General features: G+C 39.9%; 1 protein-coding gene across 7 annotated transcripts in view; it reads left to right on the forward strand.

The window, feature by feature from the left end:
• The first annotated feature begins 5480 nt into the window (after positions 1 to 5480).
• Positions 5481 to 22657, forward strand: part of fbxo38 (F-box protein 38) — a 49817-nt gene continuing 32640 nt past the window's right edge. For 3 of the 7 annotated variants that reach the window (XR_013888465.1, XM_080201611.1, XM_080201615.1), the window contains exons 1-9: positions 5481 to 5592; positions 6111 to 6393; positions 8515 to 8686; positions 9391 to 9524; positions 15686 to 15849; positions 17472 to 17637; positions 17759 to 17896; positions 18127 to 18264; positions 19211 to 19304. Coding sequence is in view for 6 of the 7 variants with exons in the window: in XM_080201611.1 (XP_080057737.1) it covers positions 8559 to 8686; positions 9391 to 9524; positions 15686 to 15849; positions 17472 to 17637; positions 17759 to 17896; positions 18127 to 18264; positions 19211 to 19304 (962 nt within the window). In the remaining variant the exon portion in view is untranslated. Of the gene's footprint in view, positions 5593 to 6110; positions 6394 to 8514; positions 8687 to 9390; positions 9525 to 15685; positions 15850 to 17471; positions 17638 to 17758; positions 17897 to 18126; positions 18265 to 19210; positions 19305 to 22657 lie in introns of those variants that run through there. The other 4 variants (XM_080201613.1, XM_080201612.1, XM_080201614.1 and 1 more) reach the window with 4 other exon arrangements.

Consider the following 22657-nt stretch of genomic DNA (forward strand, 5'->3'; position numbering starts at 1 on the left):
GATAGTCAGCATGGTTTTGTGGCGGGTAGGTCGTGCCTTACTAACCTTATTGAGTTTTTTGAGAAAGTGACCAAAGAGGTGGATGGGGGTAAGGCAGTGGACGTGGTGTATATGGATTTTAGTAAGGCGTTTGATAAGGTTCACCATGGTAGGCTTCTGCAGAAAATGCAGATGTATGGGATTGGGGGTGATCTAGGGAATTGGATCAGGAATTGGCTAGCGGATAGGAGACAGAGGGTGGTGGTTGATGGTAAATATTCATCATGGAGTTTGGTTTCGAGTGGTGTGCCTCAGGGATCTGTTTTGGGGCCACTGCTGTTTGTAATTTTTATTAATGATCTGGATGAGGGTATAGTTGGGTGGATTAGTAAGTTTGCTGATGACACCAAAGTCGGAGGTGTGGTAGATAGTGATGAAGGGTGTCATAGTTTGCAGGAAGACTTAGACAGGTTGCAGAGCTGGGCCGAGAGGTGGCGGATGGAGTTTAATGCGGAGAAGCGTGAGGTAATTCACTTTGGTAGGAATAACAGATGTGTCGAGTATAGGGCTAACGGGAGGACTTTGAATAGTGTGGATGAGCAGAGGGATCTAGGTGTATGTGTACATAGATCCCTGAAAGTTGAGAGTCAAGTAGATAAGGTTGTTAAGAAGGCATACGGTGTCTTGGCGTTTATTGGTAGGGGGATTGAATTTAGGAGTCGCAGCGTCATGTTGCAACTGTACACAACTCTGGTGCGGCCGCACTTGGAGTACTGTGTGCAGTTCTGGTCCCCACATTATAGGAAGGATGTGGAGGCTTTGGAGAGGGTGCAGAGGAGGTTTACCAGGATGTTGCCTGGTATGGAGGGGAGGTCCTATGAGGAGAGGCTGAGGGATTTGGGGTTGTTTTCACTGGAAAGAAGGCGGCTAAGAGGGGATCTTATTGAAACATATAAGATGATTAGAGGTTTAGATAGGGTGGATAGTGATAGTCTTTTTCCTCTGATGGAGAAATCTAGCACGAGGGGGCATGGCTTTAAATTAAGGGGTGGTAGTTATAGGACGGATGTCAGGGGTAGGTTCTTTACCCAGAGGGTGGTGAGGGATTGGAATGCCCTGCCTGCTGCAGTTGTAAATGCGCCTAGTTTGGGGGCGTTTAAGAGATCCGTGGATAGGTTTATGGACGAGAAAGGATTGGTTTAGGTTAGTGGGTCATTGTTTTGTAACTGGTCGGCGCAACATCGTGGGCCGAAGGGCCTGTTCTGCGCTGTAATGTTCTATGTTTCTATTTGTTATATGAACTGGATGCCACAATCTCACATATGCAGCAACACAAGATGAGGCTAGGTATGAATCATCAAGATGTTTCATTTTACAAACATTAAGTATGCATACACAGAACATTTATAGAAAATCTTTCCTTAATTCAATTTAATTCAGTCCCTTCTCGTAATGTAGAAAATTGCAAAGTTCTTCCTATTAGCAAAGTAAACATGGCTTTTTTGGTCAGCTGCTCCTCTGATCTGATTTCCAATATCTTAAGAAAAAAATCATTTGCTCTTTTATCAGTTTGCTTCATGAAAAGTTTCCAATTCTAGACCATGTGTTTTCAAGTTCTCTTTTTCCATCTGGACAGCAAGACAAGGGCTAAGAGAGATTGAGATCCGAGTCTGAATACTCTTTAGTGTTTGAGCATTCAGGAATGTACTGTTCTGTTTGGCTAATCACAGTAAGAAGTCTCACAACACCAGGTTAAAGTCCAACAGGTTTATTTGGTAGCAAAAGCCACTAGCTAGGACTCAGGATGCATTCGGGAAAGATTGTTGCTGATAAGCACTCTACTTAGGGTAAGTGCAGTGATGCAGAACAGAATGTCAATTAGATGATGTCCCAGGAAGCTTTGCCCTAATTTGCCAATACAACCCTTTCTCGTGTTATTAGTTAACTTTTCTCCTTAAAAAAGGGGCACAGTGAATATTAAAGAAATAATACAATTGTCCGTGTCATCCATCAGTGCCTACCAGCACATAAGATACACAGACCATATACTCAGATCTTTTCCCATAACTAGAATTTCCTGGGACAGGTTACTAATCTATTGCCACTCAACCTCCTTTGGCCACTTTATGAACATATGTCCCTTGGCTATCAATCCCAGGGTGGGACTCAACCCCACATCTACTGGCTCAGACGCAGGGACACTACCCACAGCATCTAGTATCTATGCCAGCAAACTGATAAAATGAAACCATTATTCCATATAAAAACTTTCAACCTGCTGTCTGAAAGGGGCCATTTTGTTCAAACTTCTCACATCACTTGAGGCTACAGGTCAGAATTCTTTACAAAGGTGGGTTTGACCCTAAAGGAGAGAAAAACTCTAGCCAATTCTTAAATTGCAAGCCTAGCTTTAAAAAGTTTCCAAAAATCCAAGATGGTGCCACAACGCAGTTCTTCACAAAATATTTTCCCATGCTTGCATGTTTTGCTAGGCTCCTGCAGTAATGGCGTTTGCGATCTCAATGTTAAGGTTTTTCAACAATGGCTGCCTGGATCAACTGACCAGAGTTTTTCCTTCCTTTAGTGCTGGGAGCATCAAATCCTGGCTTTTGCTATTTTGCTACTGCCTTCTCAGTGTGATTGTTTATTTTCTCTTTATTTAACTTTTTTCAGCACTGGTGTTGTCCTGGAAGTTTACATTTTTAGCTCTCCTTCCTCAGTTTACTGACATTGTACTTCTGGGTATTGAAGCTGGATATCCACAGGGTTCAGTGGATGAGTTTAATTTCTGCATTCAGCTTACAAGCATTTCTTCTAAGCTTTTCTTTGGCGGTTTCTTTGTCCCTTTGCTTCTTGAGTTTTTTTTCCAATCAGAATGCTTCTTTGACTTTCCCCTTTGCAGGATTTTAATTCTCTTCTGCAATCTCTGTGAAATTTTGAGTTGTTCCATCAGCTGGCTCCATGTTGTAAAGTGTTAGCATAGTTCAATAGGTCATATTAAGGCATTTGTATGCTTAGGCAGTTACAAGAAAATATAAACATAGGTACATTAAAGGTCCAAGCTAGGAGCTGACTCCATGCTTGCTTCTACACACTGACTAAAACCACACTAGGTGTAGGTCAGGTGTTCTCTTGCATCACTGTGGGGTGGTACTAAACAGTGAGAAGTTTCACAACACCAGGTTAGAGTCCAACCAGTTTATTTGATAGTAATCTCACAAGCTTTTGGAAACGGTGTTCCTTCATCAGATGTGTGAAATGTGTGTGGAACCTTCCACACACCTGACAAAGGAACACCGTTTCCGAAAGCTTGTGAGAGTATTATCAAGTAAACTGGTTGGACTCTAACCTGGTGTTGTGAGACTTCTTACTGTGTTTACCCCAGTGCAACGCCGGCATCTCTACATCATGTGTGGTACTATACCCAGTCCCATCTTAACACGACATAGTATAAGGATCTGACACACAATCAAGCTCTTAGGACCATTAGGCAGATGCATTTTAGTTTGTGGTCCCTTTACAGATAGTTCCTTCTGACTGTTGGGAATTTCCACAAGATGGACACGGTGGCACAGTTTTTAGCACTGCTGCCTCAAAGCAACAGGAACTCCAGTTTGATTCTGGCCTTGGGGACTGCCTGTTTGCACATTCTCCCTGTGTCTGCATGGGTTTCTTCTGGGTGCTCCAGGTTCCTCCCACAGTCCAAAGCCATGCAAGTTAGGTGGATTGGTCATGTAAAATTGTCCCAAGATGTGAAGGTCAGATGGATTATGAATGTTGATGTTAGGGAAATTTGATTATGTTTGTACAAGGAACTCAAAAAGTTAGAACAAAAGTACAGCAAACAATTAGGAAGACAAATGGCATGTTCATCTTTATTACAGGATATAGAAGTCTTGTTAAAATTCTACATAGTATTCCAACTGTAATCTCAACAAAGCTATGTGCAGGTCTCCATATTTAAGAAAACATATACTCACATTGGAGGTAGTAGGACAAAGGTTAACTCAGTTGGCCCTGGGAAGACAGGATTGTCCCTGGGGTGAGAGAATTATCCTGTGATGGGAAGCTGAGCAAATTAGACCTAAAGTCTCTGGAGTTTAGAAGAATGAGAGGTGATTGCATTGAAATTTTCAAGGCATCACATCAAAAATTTATTGCATAAAGTATATGGGGCAGAATTTCAGAGTCCCTTGTAGGCAGGTAGACCAGAGATTTTCCCCAATTTTAGCATGACTGAAAGCAATATGCTCACCCTTGCCACTTAAAGACTGTTGGAGTTCATGGACAGGGGAAAGACTCTGATAAATCAATCATGCTGCTCAGGTTTCAGGGAAGTGTGGCGAAACTGCCTCCTTTTGGGTGTTTCCTCTTGAGTCTGCTCCTGTTGTTGGTCTCCATCTGGGCCTCCCCCAGGTCACCAGGGACCTGGGTTCGATTCCCAACTTGGGTCACTGTCTGTGCGGATTCTGCATATTCCACGTGCATTTGTGTCGGTTTCCTCCGGATGCTCCAGTTTCCTCCACAGATGTGCTGTTTAGGTGCACTGACCATGCTAAATTCTCCCTCAGTGTAGCCAAATAGGCACCAAAGTTTAGAATCATAGGACAGTGCAGGAGGCCATTTACCCATTAAGTCTGCACCAATCACAATCCCATCCAGGCCCTATCCCAATAACCTCACTATATACCCTATAAATTTGGCAACTAGGGGATTTTCACAGTAACTTTATTGCAGTGTTAACATAAACCAACTTGTGACTAATAAATAAAAAATAAACAGTGACAAAGTGTTAGCACTACTGCCAGGGACCTGGGTTCGATTCCCAGCTTGGGTCATTGTCTGTGTGCAGTTTGCACGTACTCCCTGTGTCTGCATGGGTTTCCTCCAAACTCCAAAGATGTGGGGTTAGGTTGATTGGCACAATAAAGTGACCCTATTTTTGGGGGTGGGGGGATTAGCAGGGTAAATATGTGGAGTTACAGAGATATGATGTGATGTGATTGTTGTCCATGCCGACTTTTTGGGTCGAATAGCCTCTGTACTGTAGGGATTATATGCCTCCTTTGAGATTTACCTGGTCCGGGACTCCCAAACTGAGGATCTAGGAACTACTTGCAGTCCCGGTCTTGGCCACCGCTGGCGCTGCTGAGATTCCAGCCAATCAGATGGGTCTGATTCCACAGGGAGGAGCTGCTGTTGCTGGAACACATTGAGGAGGGATTTATCCCGTTCAGTATACCTGTTCCAAAAAAGAGAGGGCACCATTAACAACAATCACCCACGTACCCTGCATTGACTGACATGAAATGAGTTACGAATGAGTCCTGCGTTGCGAGACAAGGAAAAAGAGGGATGAATCCGAGGGAAAAAGAGACGCGACAGTCACACCACGGCACTGCTTTCGAACCGCGGCGCAGGCTTTCGTGGCCACTACGCAGGCGCGCGGGAGGCGGCCCCGGGGGATTGTGGGTAAGGTGGCAAGTCGGGGGATTGTGGGTAAAGTGGCGGGCCCGGGGCATTGTGGGTAGGGTGGCGGATGTTGATGTTGCCGGGCTCGAGCTCCCGGACCAGTGGTGGCGACGACCAGGAACACCGGGACTGTCCGTGTAGGTGAGGGAGGCCCAACTGCCCTCAGCCTGGGATCCAGACCGCACAGTGTTCACTGTCTCACTCTCTCTCTCTCTCCCCTCACTGGCAGCGAAGGCTGAATCCTGGCTCCTGCTGAGAAATTCCAGCCTGATTTTTATCCTTTTTCTTCCCCGGGACAGGAGCCGGAGCCGGAGCCGGAGCCGCCGCCGGGCCTTGTCACCGAGGCCTCTCCTTACAGCCCGAGCCGCCGTCTTTCAAACCGGCCGCTGAAACTGTCCTGGGGGTTTGGATCTGAATCACCTCTCTCTCTGGACAGGGTGAATAGCCACCCCTGGGCCTTTTATTGTGGGTTTTGTTAGGTAGCCTCCTCCATTTCCAAAGAGTTTTACTGTGGTGAAATGTACAGTAGTAGAAAATATAGCCTTGATCGGCTGGTTTACAATTTAAAATAGTCTCTCTTCCCATGATTTCCTAAAAATGAATAAATATTCCCTGCAGTTTTATTTAAACCGAATTTCTCTCGTGCCATCCCTTTTCAGATCTGCATTTGCAACTGCTTATTCATCTGAAGCTACTCTGCTATGGGCGAGTAATCTGGACATCAGCGTTTTAAACTGTCCTGGGTGTGACTAGAGATATGAAATACTGCATTCTTGACTTACTGACAGAGTCGGTCGACATCTGATGTGGCTGAAGTTGTTGAGTTCTGGGTTACACTATCCGATTTGGCTCCTAGGCTAACTTGTTGGAATGGTCTCCTTTATAAGAAGAGATGGGTCTCACTGGGGGTGAATTTCAACACTGATTGTTACCTCCTGGAAGGTAGATAATCTTTTTAAATATAATCTTTGACTAGTTTAAAGGGTAACTTGCTGAGCTTGCTTTCATTTCCACCTGCTAATTCCCAGGTGCCTTAGCATGTTATTGTTTCCAAGGGATTTCCTGTTACTATTGATCTGCTTGCTATTGTCTGAAGTTGCTGGCTGTTCTGTTGATTGACAATGTGTTATAAGCTGCTATTATCTTGGGTTCAGGGATGCTAAACTGGTGGTCAGGATGACTTTACTGAAGACATGTCTTCCTAGCCACCAGCTTTTGTTATGCTATGTTTATTCTGTGCTTTGATCCTGAGCATTCCCTGTTACCTCATCCCCACACCCCATCAACCCAACATAATAGAACTACAAGACCAGTCTGAATCCCAGGTAACAATATCAAAGTGAATAATGATAAACAATAGAACAAGAATGATGCGTCAGTAGTTATATTTGTTAGAATATAGGAAATCAAGATGGAATCGGTTGGACATGTACAGGAAGTCATGGTGAGAAACTTCAAAATGAGTAATTAGTGAAGTTGTGGAAACAGGTCAAAGGTTAACCTGGTTGTGAACAAAATACATTGCAAAGACATACTGCAAGCACTGCACAGTATTGTCAATTCCCAATCGTTCTTGGATTCAGCAACAATTATGCTTTTCATAATAGGAGGCCATTTGGCCCCTCCAATCTGCTCTGCCATTCATCACAATCATGGCTGATCGTCCAACTCAGTAGCCTAATCCTACTGTCTCCCCATAACCTTTAATCCCGTTCATATATCTAACTGCCTCTTGAATACATTGTGTTTTAGCATCAACTACTTCCTGTGGTAATGAATTCCACAGGCTCAGCATATTTTGGCTGAAAAAATGCCTTGTCATCTCTGTCCTAAATGGTCTACCCTGTATCCTCAGACTGTGACCCTGGTTGTGGGCATCCCCATCATTGGGAACATCTTTCCTGCATTTACCCTGTCTAGTCCTGTTAGAATTTTATAAATCTCTAAGATCCCCCTTCATTCATCTGAACTCCAGCGAAAACAATCCTAACCTAGTCGATCTCTCCTCAGATATCAGTCTCGCCATCCCCATAATCAGCCTGGTAAACCTTTGCTGCACTCCCTTGAGAGCAAGAACATCCTTCTTCAGATATTGAGATGTTTATTAGTTAAATGAAAAATGAATCCCCACTTATTTTCATGATTATACTTGCTATTTTTAAAAATTCTACTATGAATTGATGTGGTTGTTCAGAGACCTATGGAATGTAAACTCTCAATTTTTAAGTGGGCAGAGGAGAAAAATACGTTCTTGTAAATAAAGCTCTGTACAGTAGCATCATTCATGACACTACAGTGACATTTGTGCTGAGGGAGTAAACCCTTCCTGAATGGTTGCATATTGTGTTCATCTTTTAAACACATATTGTAATACAGATGAAGAATTATATAGAGAATAATGATATTGCCTATTCAAGAAAGGTGTATAGCCCTCCAATGTCCCGAAGTATACAGTGAGCTGTTGGACACTTGCTGTTAGGGAGGTAAAAACAATCCTTATGTGATGACTGAAATTAACCAAATAACTGTTAGATTACTTTGGGGTTCTTGATTATTGATAGACACACTGTCAATTACTCAACCATTGTGTAAGTTGCTTCATTTATTTTTTCAACACTTTTGGTTAATATCAGCAGAAAATATTCTCAGGCGAACAAATGCATTTGGATACAGAATGAAGCTCCATCCACTTTGTCCAACAACTGGAAACCTCAAAACTTATTACATCATTGTGAAATATTTCAATTTCATCAAAGGTTGCACCATGGCCTACTGACTGAGATTGCTAGTTGGTGCTGAATTGCTGATTGCTGTGTGCTGTCAACATATGCCGATTAGAAATGATCTGTCCGACTTTATTTCAAATAGGATACTTGCAGTCAGGCAACAAGAAGTAGTTTTATCAAGCTCAGTAGGATTTGAGTCCACATCCCAAGCACAACAGACCAATGACTAATTCACTGTACTACCTAATTAACTGGGGACAGTTTGACAAAAAAAAGGAAGTCTTGTGGGAACCAGCTGATTGCTTACTGAAAATGTCATTTGATATGTTTGGACTAGTAGTGACTTCAGAGAGGAGTGCACTTTGGAGACACTTGCTGAAGATGGGACCTAGACGGAAAAGCATCAAAAGGTGCTCAAATGTGAATGAAGGAGGGGAAGCTGCAAAGCAAGATGAGCCAAGGGACTATATGAATCAATTTTCACATGAAGTGCTTTGTCATATATTCAGGTATGTGTAGATTTGAAGTTTTTTTAAGCTTTCATTATTGTGGGGGAACCAATTTGTGTGTGTTTGGCTTGGTGTCTCTCTTGCCCAGTGGAACACATGAATTAGGGGCATAAGCTCCTCGACCCTGTTGTGCCATTCGATCTGATAGTGGCCACTTTCCTGTCAACCCTCCTATACAATTTGATGTTCTTATCTACCTCTGCCTGAAAAATATTCAATTAAACTGCCTCTGTCCCTTTTAGTGTTCCTTGTCCCTTTTTCATTTTTTTAACAACTTTCACTGCATCTTTCCTTGCCTTCGAAAATCTAAGATCCTGAGCTTTCATCCCAAGTTCCCCTTATTTCATTCCCACCTAGGCTTGGTATTCACAAACCTACCAAGTTTCTCTAAATTCTGAGACTTATTACTACTTATCAATGCTATGGAAAGTTTATCACTGAGATGATCATCTAGTCACTTCATTCATTTTCCACACAAGCTATCTTGCTTGTCTGCCTTAAACCCTTCCACCATCAGGTAATCTTCTACACTTTATTCCCAATATTCCAAGTCATCCATCAATATACTTTATGAACTTTCAGCTACCAGAGGTAGTAATATTACTATTAATGTGGAGTGTAAACCATTGGCTAATTTTTCTAGAAATGAGTTCTGTTATTAATTATGTATGCATTAGCTGAATGTCCCAATATCCTGTTTGCAGGTATCTTCCCCTGCAGGACATCATGTGCATGGAATGTTTGTCCCGGAAGCTGAAGGAGGCTGTCACTGTATATATGCGAGTAGTGAAGGTCGTTGACCTGTGCGCTGGTTGCTGGTGGGAGTACATGCCATCAGGTGGGTAAAACGTGAAAATTATAACTAAGTTCACACTTCATAGTAATAGCCTTACTAATTTTACTTTGTTCCACAAAGTGCTGGTGCATTTTTGTAACCAATTAAAATATATATTCAACTTTCAGACTGTCTGTTAAATGTTACTCCAGCTTTCATGCACGTTCTAGAATCATAGAATCCCTACAGTGCAGAAGGAGGCGATTTGGCCCATCAAGCCTGAACCAACAACAATCCAATCAAGGCCCTATCCCTATAACCTCCTGTATTTACCCTGCTAATCCCCAAAGGGTCAATTCAGCATGGCCAGTCAACCTAACCTGCACATCTTCAGACAGAGGAAACTGGAATACCCAGAGCAAACCAACTCCGACAAGGAGCGAGCATACAGACTCCACACAGATAGTGACCCAAGGCTGGAATCGAACTCGGGTTCCTGGCATTTTGAGGCAGCTGTGCTAACCACCATGCTGCCCTTAAATAATTGAAATCTGAACTTTAAATTCTAAACTTCATGTAAACTTGTGCAGGTTAAGTGCTGGCAGCTATAGTCATTGACTGTGGCTTACATAAATCAAGTTACAATTTCAAGGAAAAATTTCCATAAGCACTTCAACTATGTCTGTCATATGGCACAAATAGCAGCCTGAGCTCTTTGGTAAGTATATCCAGTTAGTCCCATTCCCTCACTCTTTCTCCATAGTCCTGTAGGGTTTCTCACTTCAAATATTTCAGGCAGTGCAATATAAGATTCAGAACATCATAACTCATTGCATTAAAAATGTCACTATTTTGGCCCTGGTCCTTTTGCCAATCAACGTTAAATCTGTGATCTCTTTATCAGCCTTTGTGTCCTTGGAAGAAATTATATGCTCCTTATATGCTCTATCCAAATCCTTCAATGAATTTAGTCCAAAGATGTGCAGATTAGGTTGATTGGCCATGCTGAGAAATTGCCGCTTAGTATTCAGGGATGTGTAAGTTGGAGGGATTAGTGGGTATAATATGTAGGGTGGGGGTACGGCCTGGGTGGGATTGTGTTCGGTGCAGATGCAATGGGCCGAAGGGCCTCTTTCTGCACTGTAGGGTTCTATGATCTAGGAATTTAGAACCCCTACAGTGCAGAAAGAGGCCATTTCTCCCATCAAGTCTGCACTGACTCTCTAAAAGAACATGTTACCTAGACCATGCCCGCCCCATCCCCATAATCTGCATTTACCATCCATCCTAACCTACTTGTTTTTGAACTGTGGGAGGAAACCGGTGCACCTGGAGGAAATCTGCAGGCATTGCGAGAATTTACAAACTCCTCATAGACAGTCATCCAAGGCTGAAATGGTGCAAAGACTGTGGTCCATATCTGTACGAATAAGAGGTAGAAAGAGGGACAAGGTCCTCCAGGCAGATTTTAGGGCACTAAGAAAGAAAATAACAAAAATGGCAGCAAAAATAATGTTTTTAATATCATTTATGGGATGTAGGCATCATTGGCTAAGCCAGTGTTGATTGCCCATCTTAATTGCCCTCAAGGAGGTGCTACCTATGGAGCCTTGGTGAGCTGTCTCCTTGAACCCGCTGCAGTCCTTCTAGTGTAGGGGACACCCACAGTGCTGTTAGGGAGGGAGCTTCTGGGATTTTGACCCAGCAACAGTGAAGGAGCGGCAGTATGTTTCAGTTCAGGATGGGGAATGGCTTGCAGGGAAACCTGCAGGTAGTTCCCATGTATCTGCTGCTCCTGTCCTTCTAGATGGTTGTGGTCATGTATTTGGAAGCTGCTACCTATGGAGCCTTGGTGAGTTTCTGCAGTGCATCTTGTAGATGGTACACAGTTGCCACTGTGTGTTAGTGATAGAGGGAGTGAATGGTACCCCTTTCACAATCATGTGGGCTGCATTGTCCTAGATGGTGTTGTGCTTCTTGTGTGTTATTGAAGCTGCAGTCATCCAAATATGTGGAGAGTATGCCGTCGTATTCCTAACTTACGCTTATAAATGGTGGGCAGACTTTGGGGAGTGAGGATGTGGGTTACTTGCCGCAGAATTCCTCACCTCTGACCTGCTGTGGTAGCCATGGTATTTATATGGCTAGTCCAATTCAGTTTCTGGTCAGTGGTAACCCCCAGGATGATATTCGTGGCAGATTCAGGAACGGTAATGCCATTGAATGCCTGAATCTCTGAATTACTCTGAGTGCAATGTGCTTGTGAATATGGAAATAGGTAGAGCAGATGGATAGATGGTGCAAGAAGGGAGCTTTTTATTCCTGGGATATTAAGACCAGTTCTAAGGCATATGGAACTGATACAGGCAGGACAGGTTGCATCTGTAAAGAGCCAGGAGCAACATCTTAATGGTTTTCATTTGCAATTGGGGAAGGTTTTAACAAAAGTGGAAGGGGAACCAGGATGTAACATTGGAGAGGAAAACCAAGAATTGACAGAGATAGATGGCCCTAGAGCAAGAAATGGTCAGATACTCAATGGAGTCAGAGTAAGAAGAGAAGCACCTGGTCTAAATTAAGTTAGCAGTACATGTATGTGAACACATGAAGTGTGATAGATAAAGATTATCTGCAGGCACAGATAACCAAGTAGGAGTATGTGACAATAATGAGATCTGGCTCAAAAAAGGGCAGGATTGGGTACTAAATATTCCTTAATATAAGGTACTCAGGGAAGATGGGAAGAGGATTGACCATATTAATTAAGAAGAATTTTCTCCTTTTAGGAGGGGAGGGTATGACCGAGATGGGTCAAGAAGTTAATCTATTTGGTTAGATTAAGAAGCAATAGAGACAGCATGACATTACTGGATATGTTCTGTAGATGACCAACTAATGGGAAAGATGCAGAGGAATACCTTTGCAAGAAAATTAGGTAAAATTACCCTAACGTAGGCTGGGATAGTGGTAGTGGTTGGTAGAGGGGAGAATGTTTTTCTGAATTATGTTCAAGAGAATTTTCTAGATTTGTGTTTTTCTGGCTCAGGAGGAGGGAAGTATTGCTCAAGCTCCTTCTGGAGGTCGGTCAAGTCAATAGGGCTAAACTGAATATAGGAAGCTCTGAGGGAAAGGAAAGAAAAGGTGAAGTGAAGAAACTGGCAGATAACATAAAAAGGAATCAAAAAGTCGTCTTTATGCATATGAATAGTAAAAAGAGGAATGGGACTGGTTATGAACCAAAAACGGAATGCATGCAGGCAGAGGACATGGCTAAGTTATTTAATTAGTATTTTGTGTCTGATTTTGCAAAGAAAGAAGATGCTACTAAAGTCAGTAAAAGAGATCATGATTTAGATATTATATGGGCTAAAAGTTAATAAAGAGAATATGTTAAGAGTCATACAGGTTTACAGCATGGAAACAGGCCCTTTGGCCCAACTTGTCCATGCTGCTTTGTTTTTGAAACCCCTAAGCTAATCCCAATTGCCCGCATTTGGCCCATATCCCTCTATACCCATTGTACCCATGTAACTATCTAAATGCTTCTGAAAAGATAAAATTGTACCCGCCTCTACTACTAACTCTGGCAGCTTGTTCCAGGCAGTCAACACCTTCTGTGTGAAAAAATACACTTTCGTATCTCTCCCCTCTCACCTTAAACCTATGCCCTCTAGTTTTAGACTCCCCTACCTTTGGGAAAAGATATTGACTATCTACCTTGCCTATGCCCCTCATTATTTTATAGACCTCTATAAGGTCACACCTCAGCCTCCTTCACTTCAGTGAAAAAAGTCCCAGTCTATTCAGCCTCTCCTTATAACTCAATCCATCAAGTCCAGGTAGCATCCTAGTAAATCTTTTCTGCATTCTTTCTAGTTTAATAATATCCTTTCTATAATAGGGTGACCAGAACTGCACAGGGTATTCCAAGTGTGGCCTTACCAATGTCTTGTACAACTTCAACAAGATGTCCCAACTCCTGCATTCAGTGTTCTGACCGATGAAACCAAGCATGCAGAATGCCTTCTTAATTCAGAGCTATGAACATGTATCCCTAGATCTCTTTGTTCTGTAACTCTTCCCGATGCCCTACAATTAACTGAGTAAGTCCTACCCTGATTCAGTCTACCAAAATGCATCACCTCACATTTGTCTAAATTAAACTCCATCTGCCATTTGTCAGCCCACTGGCCCAACTGATCAAGATCCCGTTGCAATTGGAGGTAACTTTCTTCACTGTCAACTACGCCACCAATCTTGGTGTCGTCTGCAAATGTACTAACTATGCCCCCTCTATTCTCATCCAAATTATTAATATAAATGACAAATAATAGTGGGCCCAGCAGTGATCCCTGAAGCACACTGCTAATCAGAGGCTTCCAGTTTGAAAAACAACCCTCTACAACCACCCTCTGGCTTCTGTCAAGAAGCCAATTTTGTATCCATTTAAATACCTCACCCTAGATCCCGTGAGATTTAACTTTATGCAACAACCTACCTTGCGGTACTTTGTCATATGCTGGAAAGACTGGTTGTACTTAAAAATTAAGTTACCAGGGTTGGGTGGAACGCATTCAGGAAAATTCTGAAAGATGAAAGGTTAGAGAATGTGACACTGGCCATAACATTCCAATCGATGCTGCCAAAGGACTGGAAAATTGCAAATGTTATATCCTTGTTCAAAAGAAAACAGTGTGAAGATAAGATCAGCAACTACAGACTAGTCATTTTAAATTCTGTGGCGGGAAAGGTTTTTCAAATGGTAATTGGAAAAATTTATCTGTTACTTGAACAAATGTGGATTAACTAAGGAACATCAACAAGAATTTGTTGAAGGCAAAATTGTTTTAATTAAACATTTGATGAGGTAAGAAAGAAGGATTGTTGAAGGTAATGCAATTAATTTGGTGTAGATGGACTTCCAAAAGACAGTTGATGAAGTGCCACGTAACAGGGCTGTCAGCAAAGTTATATTGAGATTCCTGAGGGGGGAGTATTAGAATTACTGGTTTTTTTTGATCTACACTAATGACCTGAGTTTGGATGTGCAAGGCATGATTTCAAAATTTTCAGATGACACAAAACTTGGAATTATTTTGAACTCTGAGGATCAGAGTGATAGACTTCCAAGAAGATAGAGATGGAATGTGCTGACATGTGACAGATGGCATTTAATGCAAAGAAGTGACTTTTTTGGTAGGAAGAATGCAAAACACTATAAAATACAGGATACAATTCTAGATTGTGTGCAGGAGCAGAGGTACTGGGGAGGAAGGTACATGTTCATAAATTGTTGAAAGACAGATGGAGAATGTGGTTAAAAGGGCATGCTGAATCTTAGGGCTTTATAACTAGAGGCACAGAATACAAAAACAAAGAAGAAATGGTCAATCTTTATAAAACACTGGTATGGCTTCAACTGGAAGATTGTGACTAATTGTCCAACCCTCAACATCACAGTTTAGGATAGTTGTGAAGTCTGTAGAAATTGTGCAGGGAAGATTGACAACAGTGGAATCATAGAACAGTTATAGCATGGTACAAGATGATTCTGGGGGCAAGACATTTCTGTTGCCAGGATAGATTGGAGACACTGGGCTTGTTATCCTTGGGGAAGAGTTGGTTGGAGGTGATGTGATAGAAATGTTCAACATCGTGAGAGGCCTAGACAAAATAAATAAGGTACCACCGCTCCCATTTGCAGAACAATCGATTACCAGAAGGCATCAATTTAAAGTTGACCAACAAAAGAGCCAGAGATTACCAGAGGAAATATTTTTCTGTGCACCAAGCTGTTACAATCTGGGATGCATTGCTGGTGACTGCATTGGAGGTAGATTTAATCATGGGTTTCAAAAGAGAACTGGATAATTACCTGAAGAAAAAAATGTGTAGGACAGTGAAATAAAAATGCATGAATGGGACTAACTGAATTGTTCTTGCTGACAGCTGACATAGACGCAATCAGCCAGGTGGCCACCTCTTGTCCTGTAACTATTCTATGATGCTACATCTTTGTGTCAGTATATTAACATACAAGTGCAGTGTATTATAACCATAAATTGCAGGCATCTCTTACATAGATGTATATGATAGGTTGCAATGTCCTTGAAAAATGTTTGCTGATTAAAATTGTGCTGTAATTAAATTGCGGTATTTTAAGTGTGTATATTGGCTATTTACTCTATAGTGAAATATAGCTATTTTCGTGTATTTAATACCAGGTTTCATCGATGCCAGTTTTTTAATTTTATTAAAGAAAATGCCTGATTTAGAACAACTGTATGGGTTGCATCCTCGACACTTAGAACGACGGCGAGTAAGAGGGCATGTTGCATTCAGCATTCCTGGTGTACTTGAAGCTTTGCAAGCCTGCCCAAATCTATTGGCAAGTAAAATAAGTTTTTAACGAGTGGTATTGTTTAGCTAGTTAATGATTAGTTGCATATGACACAAGGAAATTACAGAATTTTATTTTAAACTTTGTATCGAGAGTACAAAAATTGGATTTAGTAATAAATTGATATTTATAACCTGTGAAATACAGACAAATGACACAGAATATTGATGAGTAATGTGGCCTGTTGTTGAAATATAGTCTTAATTATTGGACTTTTCATAATGCTGCAGTGAATTTTATTCTAGGTCAGCTTACTTTTCTCAAGACTTGATAAATATCGCAAAATGCTAAACAATCTTGCCCTTCCCTCCAATTTAACTATGCAATGTCTAGGTGTATTTGTATTGTTGACTGATTTCCACAAAGTGCTCTGTATACCTCCTTTGTGCTCTCTCATTTGGGAGGAAACTAAGGTTCCTGTCACAATTGTGAAGTGCAAAATTACGGGCTGAGTTGATAGTTCTCTGAGACATGAATTGATATAAACTACATGGTGAACCTAGTGTTTTTTGATAGGTTAATAACATGCATGTCTTTTAACAGAATTGACAAGTGAAGACCAATACCTGTAGAAAAGTAATGATTAAACTTAATGCAATGGAACAATTGAAACATTGCACTATACAGCTAGTATTTATCTGGCTGCCTTTTATGCACTAGTAAATATACTATCGCTAACACTTAATCAGAGTTTCATCTTCTTGAAAATAATGCAATTCTGGCCTTGATTGCTGAGGCAGTCATTCTAGCATTGGAAACAATATGTCAAGTTCCTGAGCCAAGATTGTATAATATCTGCAAATTTCATTACTGTAGAAGTGTAAACATAAAATTCTGTAAATAGTAAGCAAGTCATGCACAGCTGATAAAAGGTCATTGACCTAAAACATTATTATCCCTGTTTCTCTTTCCACAGATACTGCTTAATGTGCTAAGTATTTTCAGCATTATTTACTTGAGGTTTCTGCCATTTACTGCATTTTGCTTTTGTTTTATTGTTCGAAGATATGTTTGAGTTGATTTTGATTTTAGGAGACAGCTCCCAATTTATGCTGATAAGCCTTTTTTACACAATAGTAGACTTAAATAAAGTTGTCAGAATTTAGATTAAATAATGGCAATCTAAAATCAGTTTTTTATGATTCTTCCCTGTTGTAGTTTGTGCTTGCTGCTGTTGTAGCAGATATTTTGAGAAACTGTGTGAAGGTAAATCTCAAAAATAGATGCTAAAGATTGTTCTGAGATTTCAATAGTAAATAGGTGAGGGAGTAATTTACCATACCCAAATAAATTATTCTCTAACGTTAGTGAGTTAGTAATTGTTAGGTTCAAAATAATCCCTGGTAGATTAGTTGGAATAAAAAAAGTACTGGAAGAAACTCCATTTCCCCACTGTAAAAAGTTCTGAATGAATTTAAATTTGCTGAAAATTGCATATATAAATTTACTTCAGCTGAATTGTATAATTTACCATCAAATATTCTAGGTTTGGTATAGTTCAGAACTGAAAATCTAAGTGAATTTATTGTGGTGGGTTCTTTGGCTGTTAATTATATTATGAAATTCTTGTTTCCTCAGTACCTTTTATAATTTTTTTTTGACTTCGGTAGGGTGTAGAAACTTCCCATTTAGAATTAGTAGAAGCCATCTGGAATTACATGCCACAGGTCCACATCTTGGGAAAGTTTCGAAATCGTAATGGTGCTTTCCCAATCCCTCCAGAAAACAAATTAACAATTCCAGTAGGAGTCAAGATACAAACACTTCATCTAGTTGGTAAGCAGATTTTTATGCATATGGTTTGCAGTGAGGAAAAGGGGAATTTTGTTTTAAAATCTGTTGCCTGAAACATTGTTGTAAATTTGAATTAATTTATTTTAAATTTCTTTCCTTTTAGGAGTAAATGTTCCTGAAATTCCTTGTGTCCCAATGTTGAGACACTTGTATTTGCAATGGGTCCGACTAACCAAACCTCAGCCTTTTAAAGACTTTCTCTGTGTCAGTTTACGCACTTTTGTAATGCGGAATTGTGCAGGTAAGAAGGAAGAATAATTTCAACATAGATGTGGTACAGAACATTGTTATTTCTTTAGAACAACTTTCAAGTTGCATAATAGTACTGTTATTGCAAGTTAATTACAACATTGTCAGGTTGTAATTAATTAATTGATTACTAATCATAATTAGTAATTAAGCATAATTTGTATTTACAGTATAAACGTTTTTGAAATTTTAAAATTCTATTTGCTGTGTTGCATTTTGTAGGTCCCACCAATTCCTTAAAATATGTTCCACTAGTGACTGGATTAGCTTCAGCCAGGAACTTAGAACATCTGGAACTAGTTCGAGTACCTTTTCTTGGAGGACTGATTCAACATGTAGTTGAGGATAGCTCAAGATCAGGTATATGACTTGTCATTATGCTTAAGAATAGGTTAATGTGACAAAAGTTTTGATTTAGTGCATGCTTTTACTAAAAAAAAGTAAGTCATTGTGCTTTGGTTATTTATCAGCTAGTTAAAACTAAAATTTTGCACTAAATGATACAAGTTTGTTATAGTTTCCCTGCTAATGGAAAGTCAGGGGAACAGGGCAATTTTGTTCATGTGAATAGTTAAGTAATCACATGACATTCAGGTTGTAATTTGTGAACAAATGGGTTGATATTCCTGAGAAACAAGAGATTCTGTAGGCCTAAAATTCAACTTCAGTAGTAATGCAAAATGGGTGGAAATAGATTAGCTGTCTGTTATACACCTTGCCATTTTTCTTTCAATCAAGTAAAATGTATGATGAATGGTTGACTTGTTGCTCAATCCGTTTGCATCTTTGCTGAAGTTGAATTCTACTTTATTGGTTAAAAAAATCCAAAGGATTTATTTTAGGTTATTTAAATTTGCAATCTTGTATTTTTTTCACTTATAAGTTAGTTAAGACTAATACAAGTAGACAACATATTAATAGATTATCTTTCATTTTCTAATGAAGTTACTGTGTACTGTAATTAATTTTAAATTAAGTCTGATGTCTGATCATTTTCAAGAGCTGCGGGGTGAAATGAGATTTTGTGCAAGTATAAGATAGTCCAGTACCTAAAAACAATTACTCAGCAGGATTTGCTGTCCATTTACTCAAGTGCGTTATCAAAATAACTTGCTTAGATCACAGGTTAAGGACAGGTAATCTTGAAAGGTACGAGCTGAAGGAATTTCCCCAGACAGTGATTTAAGAGCTGGAATGATCTGGGGTAAAATGGTTAGAAAAGACCTAATGAAAAACCATAGATAGTTGAGTCAATGCTTATGTTGCTTCAGAAATGTGCTGATTTAAAAAAAAGTTCTTCGTCTAGGTGGTTTCAGAAATCTACATACTATTGTATTTGGAGCATGCAAAAATGCACTAGAAGTGGACCTTGGCTACCTCATTATCACTGCTGCACGTAGGTGAGTCCATGCATCATATGTCATGAGCACCTTGAGGTGTTTTGAATGGCTTAGTGGGAATAAGATGCACCTGTCCTGTGAAGAGCAGAGCCATAGCATTCAAGATCATAACAAAATGTAAATTACCTCTGGGATTAAGCATGTAATCTACATCTTGGATTTTAAGAGAAAGGAAAAAAAATCCAATGTTGTTTGTGTAAAATATGGCTCTTTTGAGCTGAGTTCCTAATTTATTTTTATTTCATTGCTATTGTGACGTTTGTTCTATATGTGGTGATTTTTAATAGTTATTTACTAATGAGCTAATTAGCACATTATTCCACCAAGGTTTATGGAGTTGCGTAGGATTTATTTATTCGGTAATTTGAATACAGTTTCATAAATTTCCTGTGCAATATTGTGATAATAACCTTTTAAGGTAGGCAACATTGACAGTACAGAACAAATAGATCCTTGGGTAGTAAACGAGCAAAGAGAAATGAAAGCTGAAATCCTGTCAAGTGATAGATTAGGACAAAGAAATTGAAAAGACTTAGAGACTTAGTACAAGAGGAGATAAGAAGTTCCTGTAAATTCAGTTGTTTCTAATGGTAACACTTGGGAAATAAAGTTTAGATTGAACCTCCTTTACTGGAAAATTACTTTTTAGTATAACTTAATAAATTTTAGGAGTCAGGCAGTGCTAACTCAATATAGTATCATAAAATTTTTAGTTGCAGAATAAAACTATTTGACTTGTTATTTGAGTGCTGGCAGCTCACTTCGTATTATAATTCCTTTTCTTTGCCTGTCCCTTTTTAATACTATCTCAATTGTTTATCCAGTTATACTTATCCACTGTCTTACCTTCTGTTTGGAGTAATTCATTTGTGTTAAAAAAAATTGAAACCTTTTCCAGTACCGATTTAGAATTTGTGGCCTGACATTACTGATTCATTGCCAAATAGAGACATCTTTCATTATTTGCCTGTGATTTGTCACACTGTTTGTCAGACATCCATTATTGGATGACTAGAGATGACCTCATATAAATGTTGAAAAGACCAAAGTCATTGACCAGAATGTTGCGGCCATTCATGCTGGTGGGATTTTCCCATCCTGCTGCAGTGAATGGAGATATGGCTAGTGCAAAATCTGTAACCTTGCTGCAGTGGGAGCATTGCATGACTAGTTGGTAAGATTGCGCTCATTAACCCCGCCACAAACTTTGATCCCTGGATATAGATCGGTTGGAGACTTGGGCAGAGAAATGGCAGATGGAGTTTAATCTGGACAAATGTGAGATAATTTTGGAAGGTCTAATACAGATAGAAAATATACAGTAAATGGCAGAAATTTTAAGAGTATTCATAGGCATAGGATTCGAGGTGTACAAGTACATAGGTCACTGAAAGTGGCAATGCAGGTGGAGAAGGTAGTCAAGAAGACATAGTACATGCTTGCCTTCAGAGGTTGGGACATTGAGTTTAAAAATTGGCAAGTCATGTTGCAACTGTATAGAACCTTAGTTAGGCTGCACTTGCAAAATTGTGTTCGATTTTGGTTGCCACACTACCAGAAGTATGTGGAGGCTTTGGAGAGGGTACAGAAAAGATTTATCAGGATGTTGCTTGGTATGGACAGCATTATCTACGAGGAGAGGTTGGAGAAACTTGATCTGTTCTCATTGGAACGGTGGAGGCTGAGGAGCAAACTGATAGAAGTCTACAAGATTGAGGAGCATGGACAGAGTGGATAGATTATTAGGGAGCACAGATTTAAGGTGTGAGGGGCAATGTTTAAAGGAGATGTATGAGGCAGATTTTTTTACACAAAGTGGTGGGTAACTTCGGGACGTCGTGGAAGCAGATATGGTAGTAACTTTTAAGGGGCGCCTTGACAAATACGTGAATCGGATGGAAATAGAGGGATATGGTCCCTGGAAGGATCGGGGGTTTTCGTTAAGTTGGGCAGCATGTTTGGTGCAGGCTTGGAGGATCGAAGGACCTGTTCCTGTGCTGTAATTTTCTTTGTTCTTCTTTGTTCATTAACTATGTCAGCTTCCTTGGCCTCTGTTTGGACTGAACAAGAATGTTTGCAACCTTAGTGTCCTGTTTGATCCTGAGCTGAGCTTCTGACCTCATATCATGACACCAAAGCTACCTACTCCACCTGTGTAGTGATTCCCATTTGCACATTTGCCTTAGCTGACCTGTTGTTGAGACCTTTATCCATACTTTTGTTACTTTCAGACTTGGGCATTCTAATGCTGATGTTAATTGTATATTGGTTATAGGCAGCTGGGCATTCTTATGACCTGGTGAGAAAGGGTGAACCGATTCCCCTCCATTCAACTTCCTCGGTTGGTCACAGCTAAGGTTCAAGTTTTTTTAATGAGGATATGTTATTTCCCCAATCAGCATGTATTTAACTATTTAAGCTATGAGCAATAGGAGCCAATTAAAGATTTTCTTGAGTGAAAAAGCAAATTTATTAACCATTATATCAGGTGCCTTGTGCAGATTTAGCAGAGAAACAAGGATGTGATAAATCAATGTTCGAATTCCTTAAATATATTTTTGACATTTTTTGTTGTGGCTGAATTCTTCTTCAATCCTACTTTTAAAGATCTGAATTTCCAGAGTATGTTCTCTGTTGTTACCACAAGATACAATTCTTAACTGCTAACCTATCATATGAGTTAATCATTTTAGTATAACTTTATTGCAAAAAAAATTACCTTTACAATTGCATTTTTAATTGGTATGCACATATTTCATTATCATTGTAGAGTTTATTATTTGGGTGTATATTTAACAGTTGGGTTCAAAATTGTGTTGTCAACTTTGATGCCCAGACTCTGAGAACATACTTACAAATTGCTCAAAGAGTTTTAGTGCTGATCTATTGAGGTTTGTTTACTATGTATAATTGAGTATTGCAGAAAAAGAAAGAGATGCTATCTTGCACCCACCAGGACAGCTTGGAAGAAAATACCAATAGTAAAAGGAACAACAATTTATGCTGTTTAAGAGTGCTGATTGGCAAGTAGACTCTGGTGAAGGTGTTACCATAGGGAATGCAGCAGGACAAAGTTATTGCCAGGTTGTTGTTCAAAATTCAAACCAGCAATGAATGTGTATATTATACATATATACCATTGAATGATAAAGGAAATTGGCATAATCCAGACTCCCCATGGTGTAATACGAAAAAAAAAACAAATTCAACTACAATAATGTATTATTTTGTTTCCCAGGAAAAGATGAAAGGTAAATCACAAAATAAGCTATACAACAAAGCTATGTTTGTGACTTTTGTCCTATAAGAATCTGATGGATCATATTAGTAAAAATGGGAGCATGTAAGGGTGT

This window comes from Carcharhinus amblyrhynchos, chromosome 13, assembly GCF_965287045.1.
Source record: "Carcharhinus amblyrhynchos chromosome 13, sCarAmb.v2.hapA, whole genome shotgun sequence".
Taxonomy (NCBI): domain Eukaryota; kingdom Metazoa; phylum Chordata; class Chondrichthyes; order Carcharhiniformes; family Carcharhinidae; genus Carcharhinus; species Carcharhinus amblyrhynchos.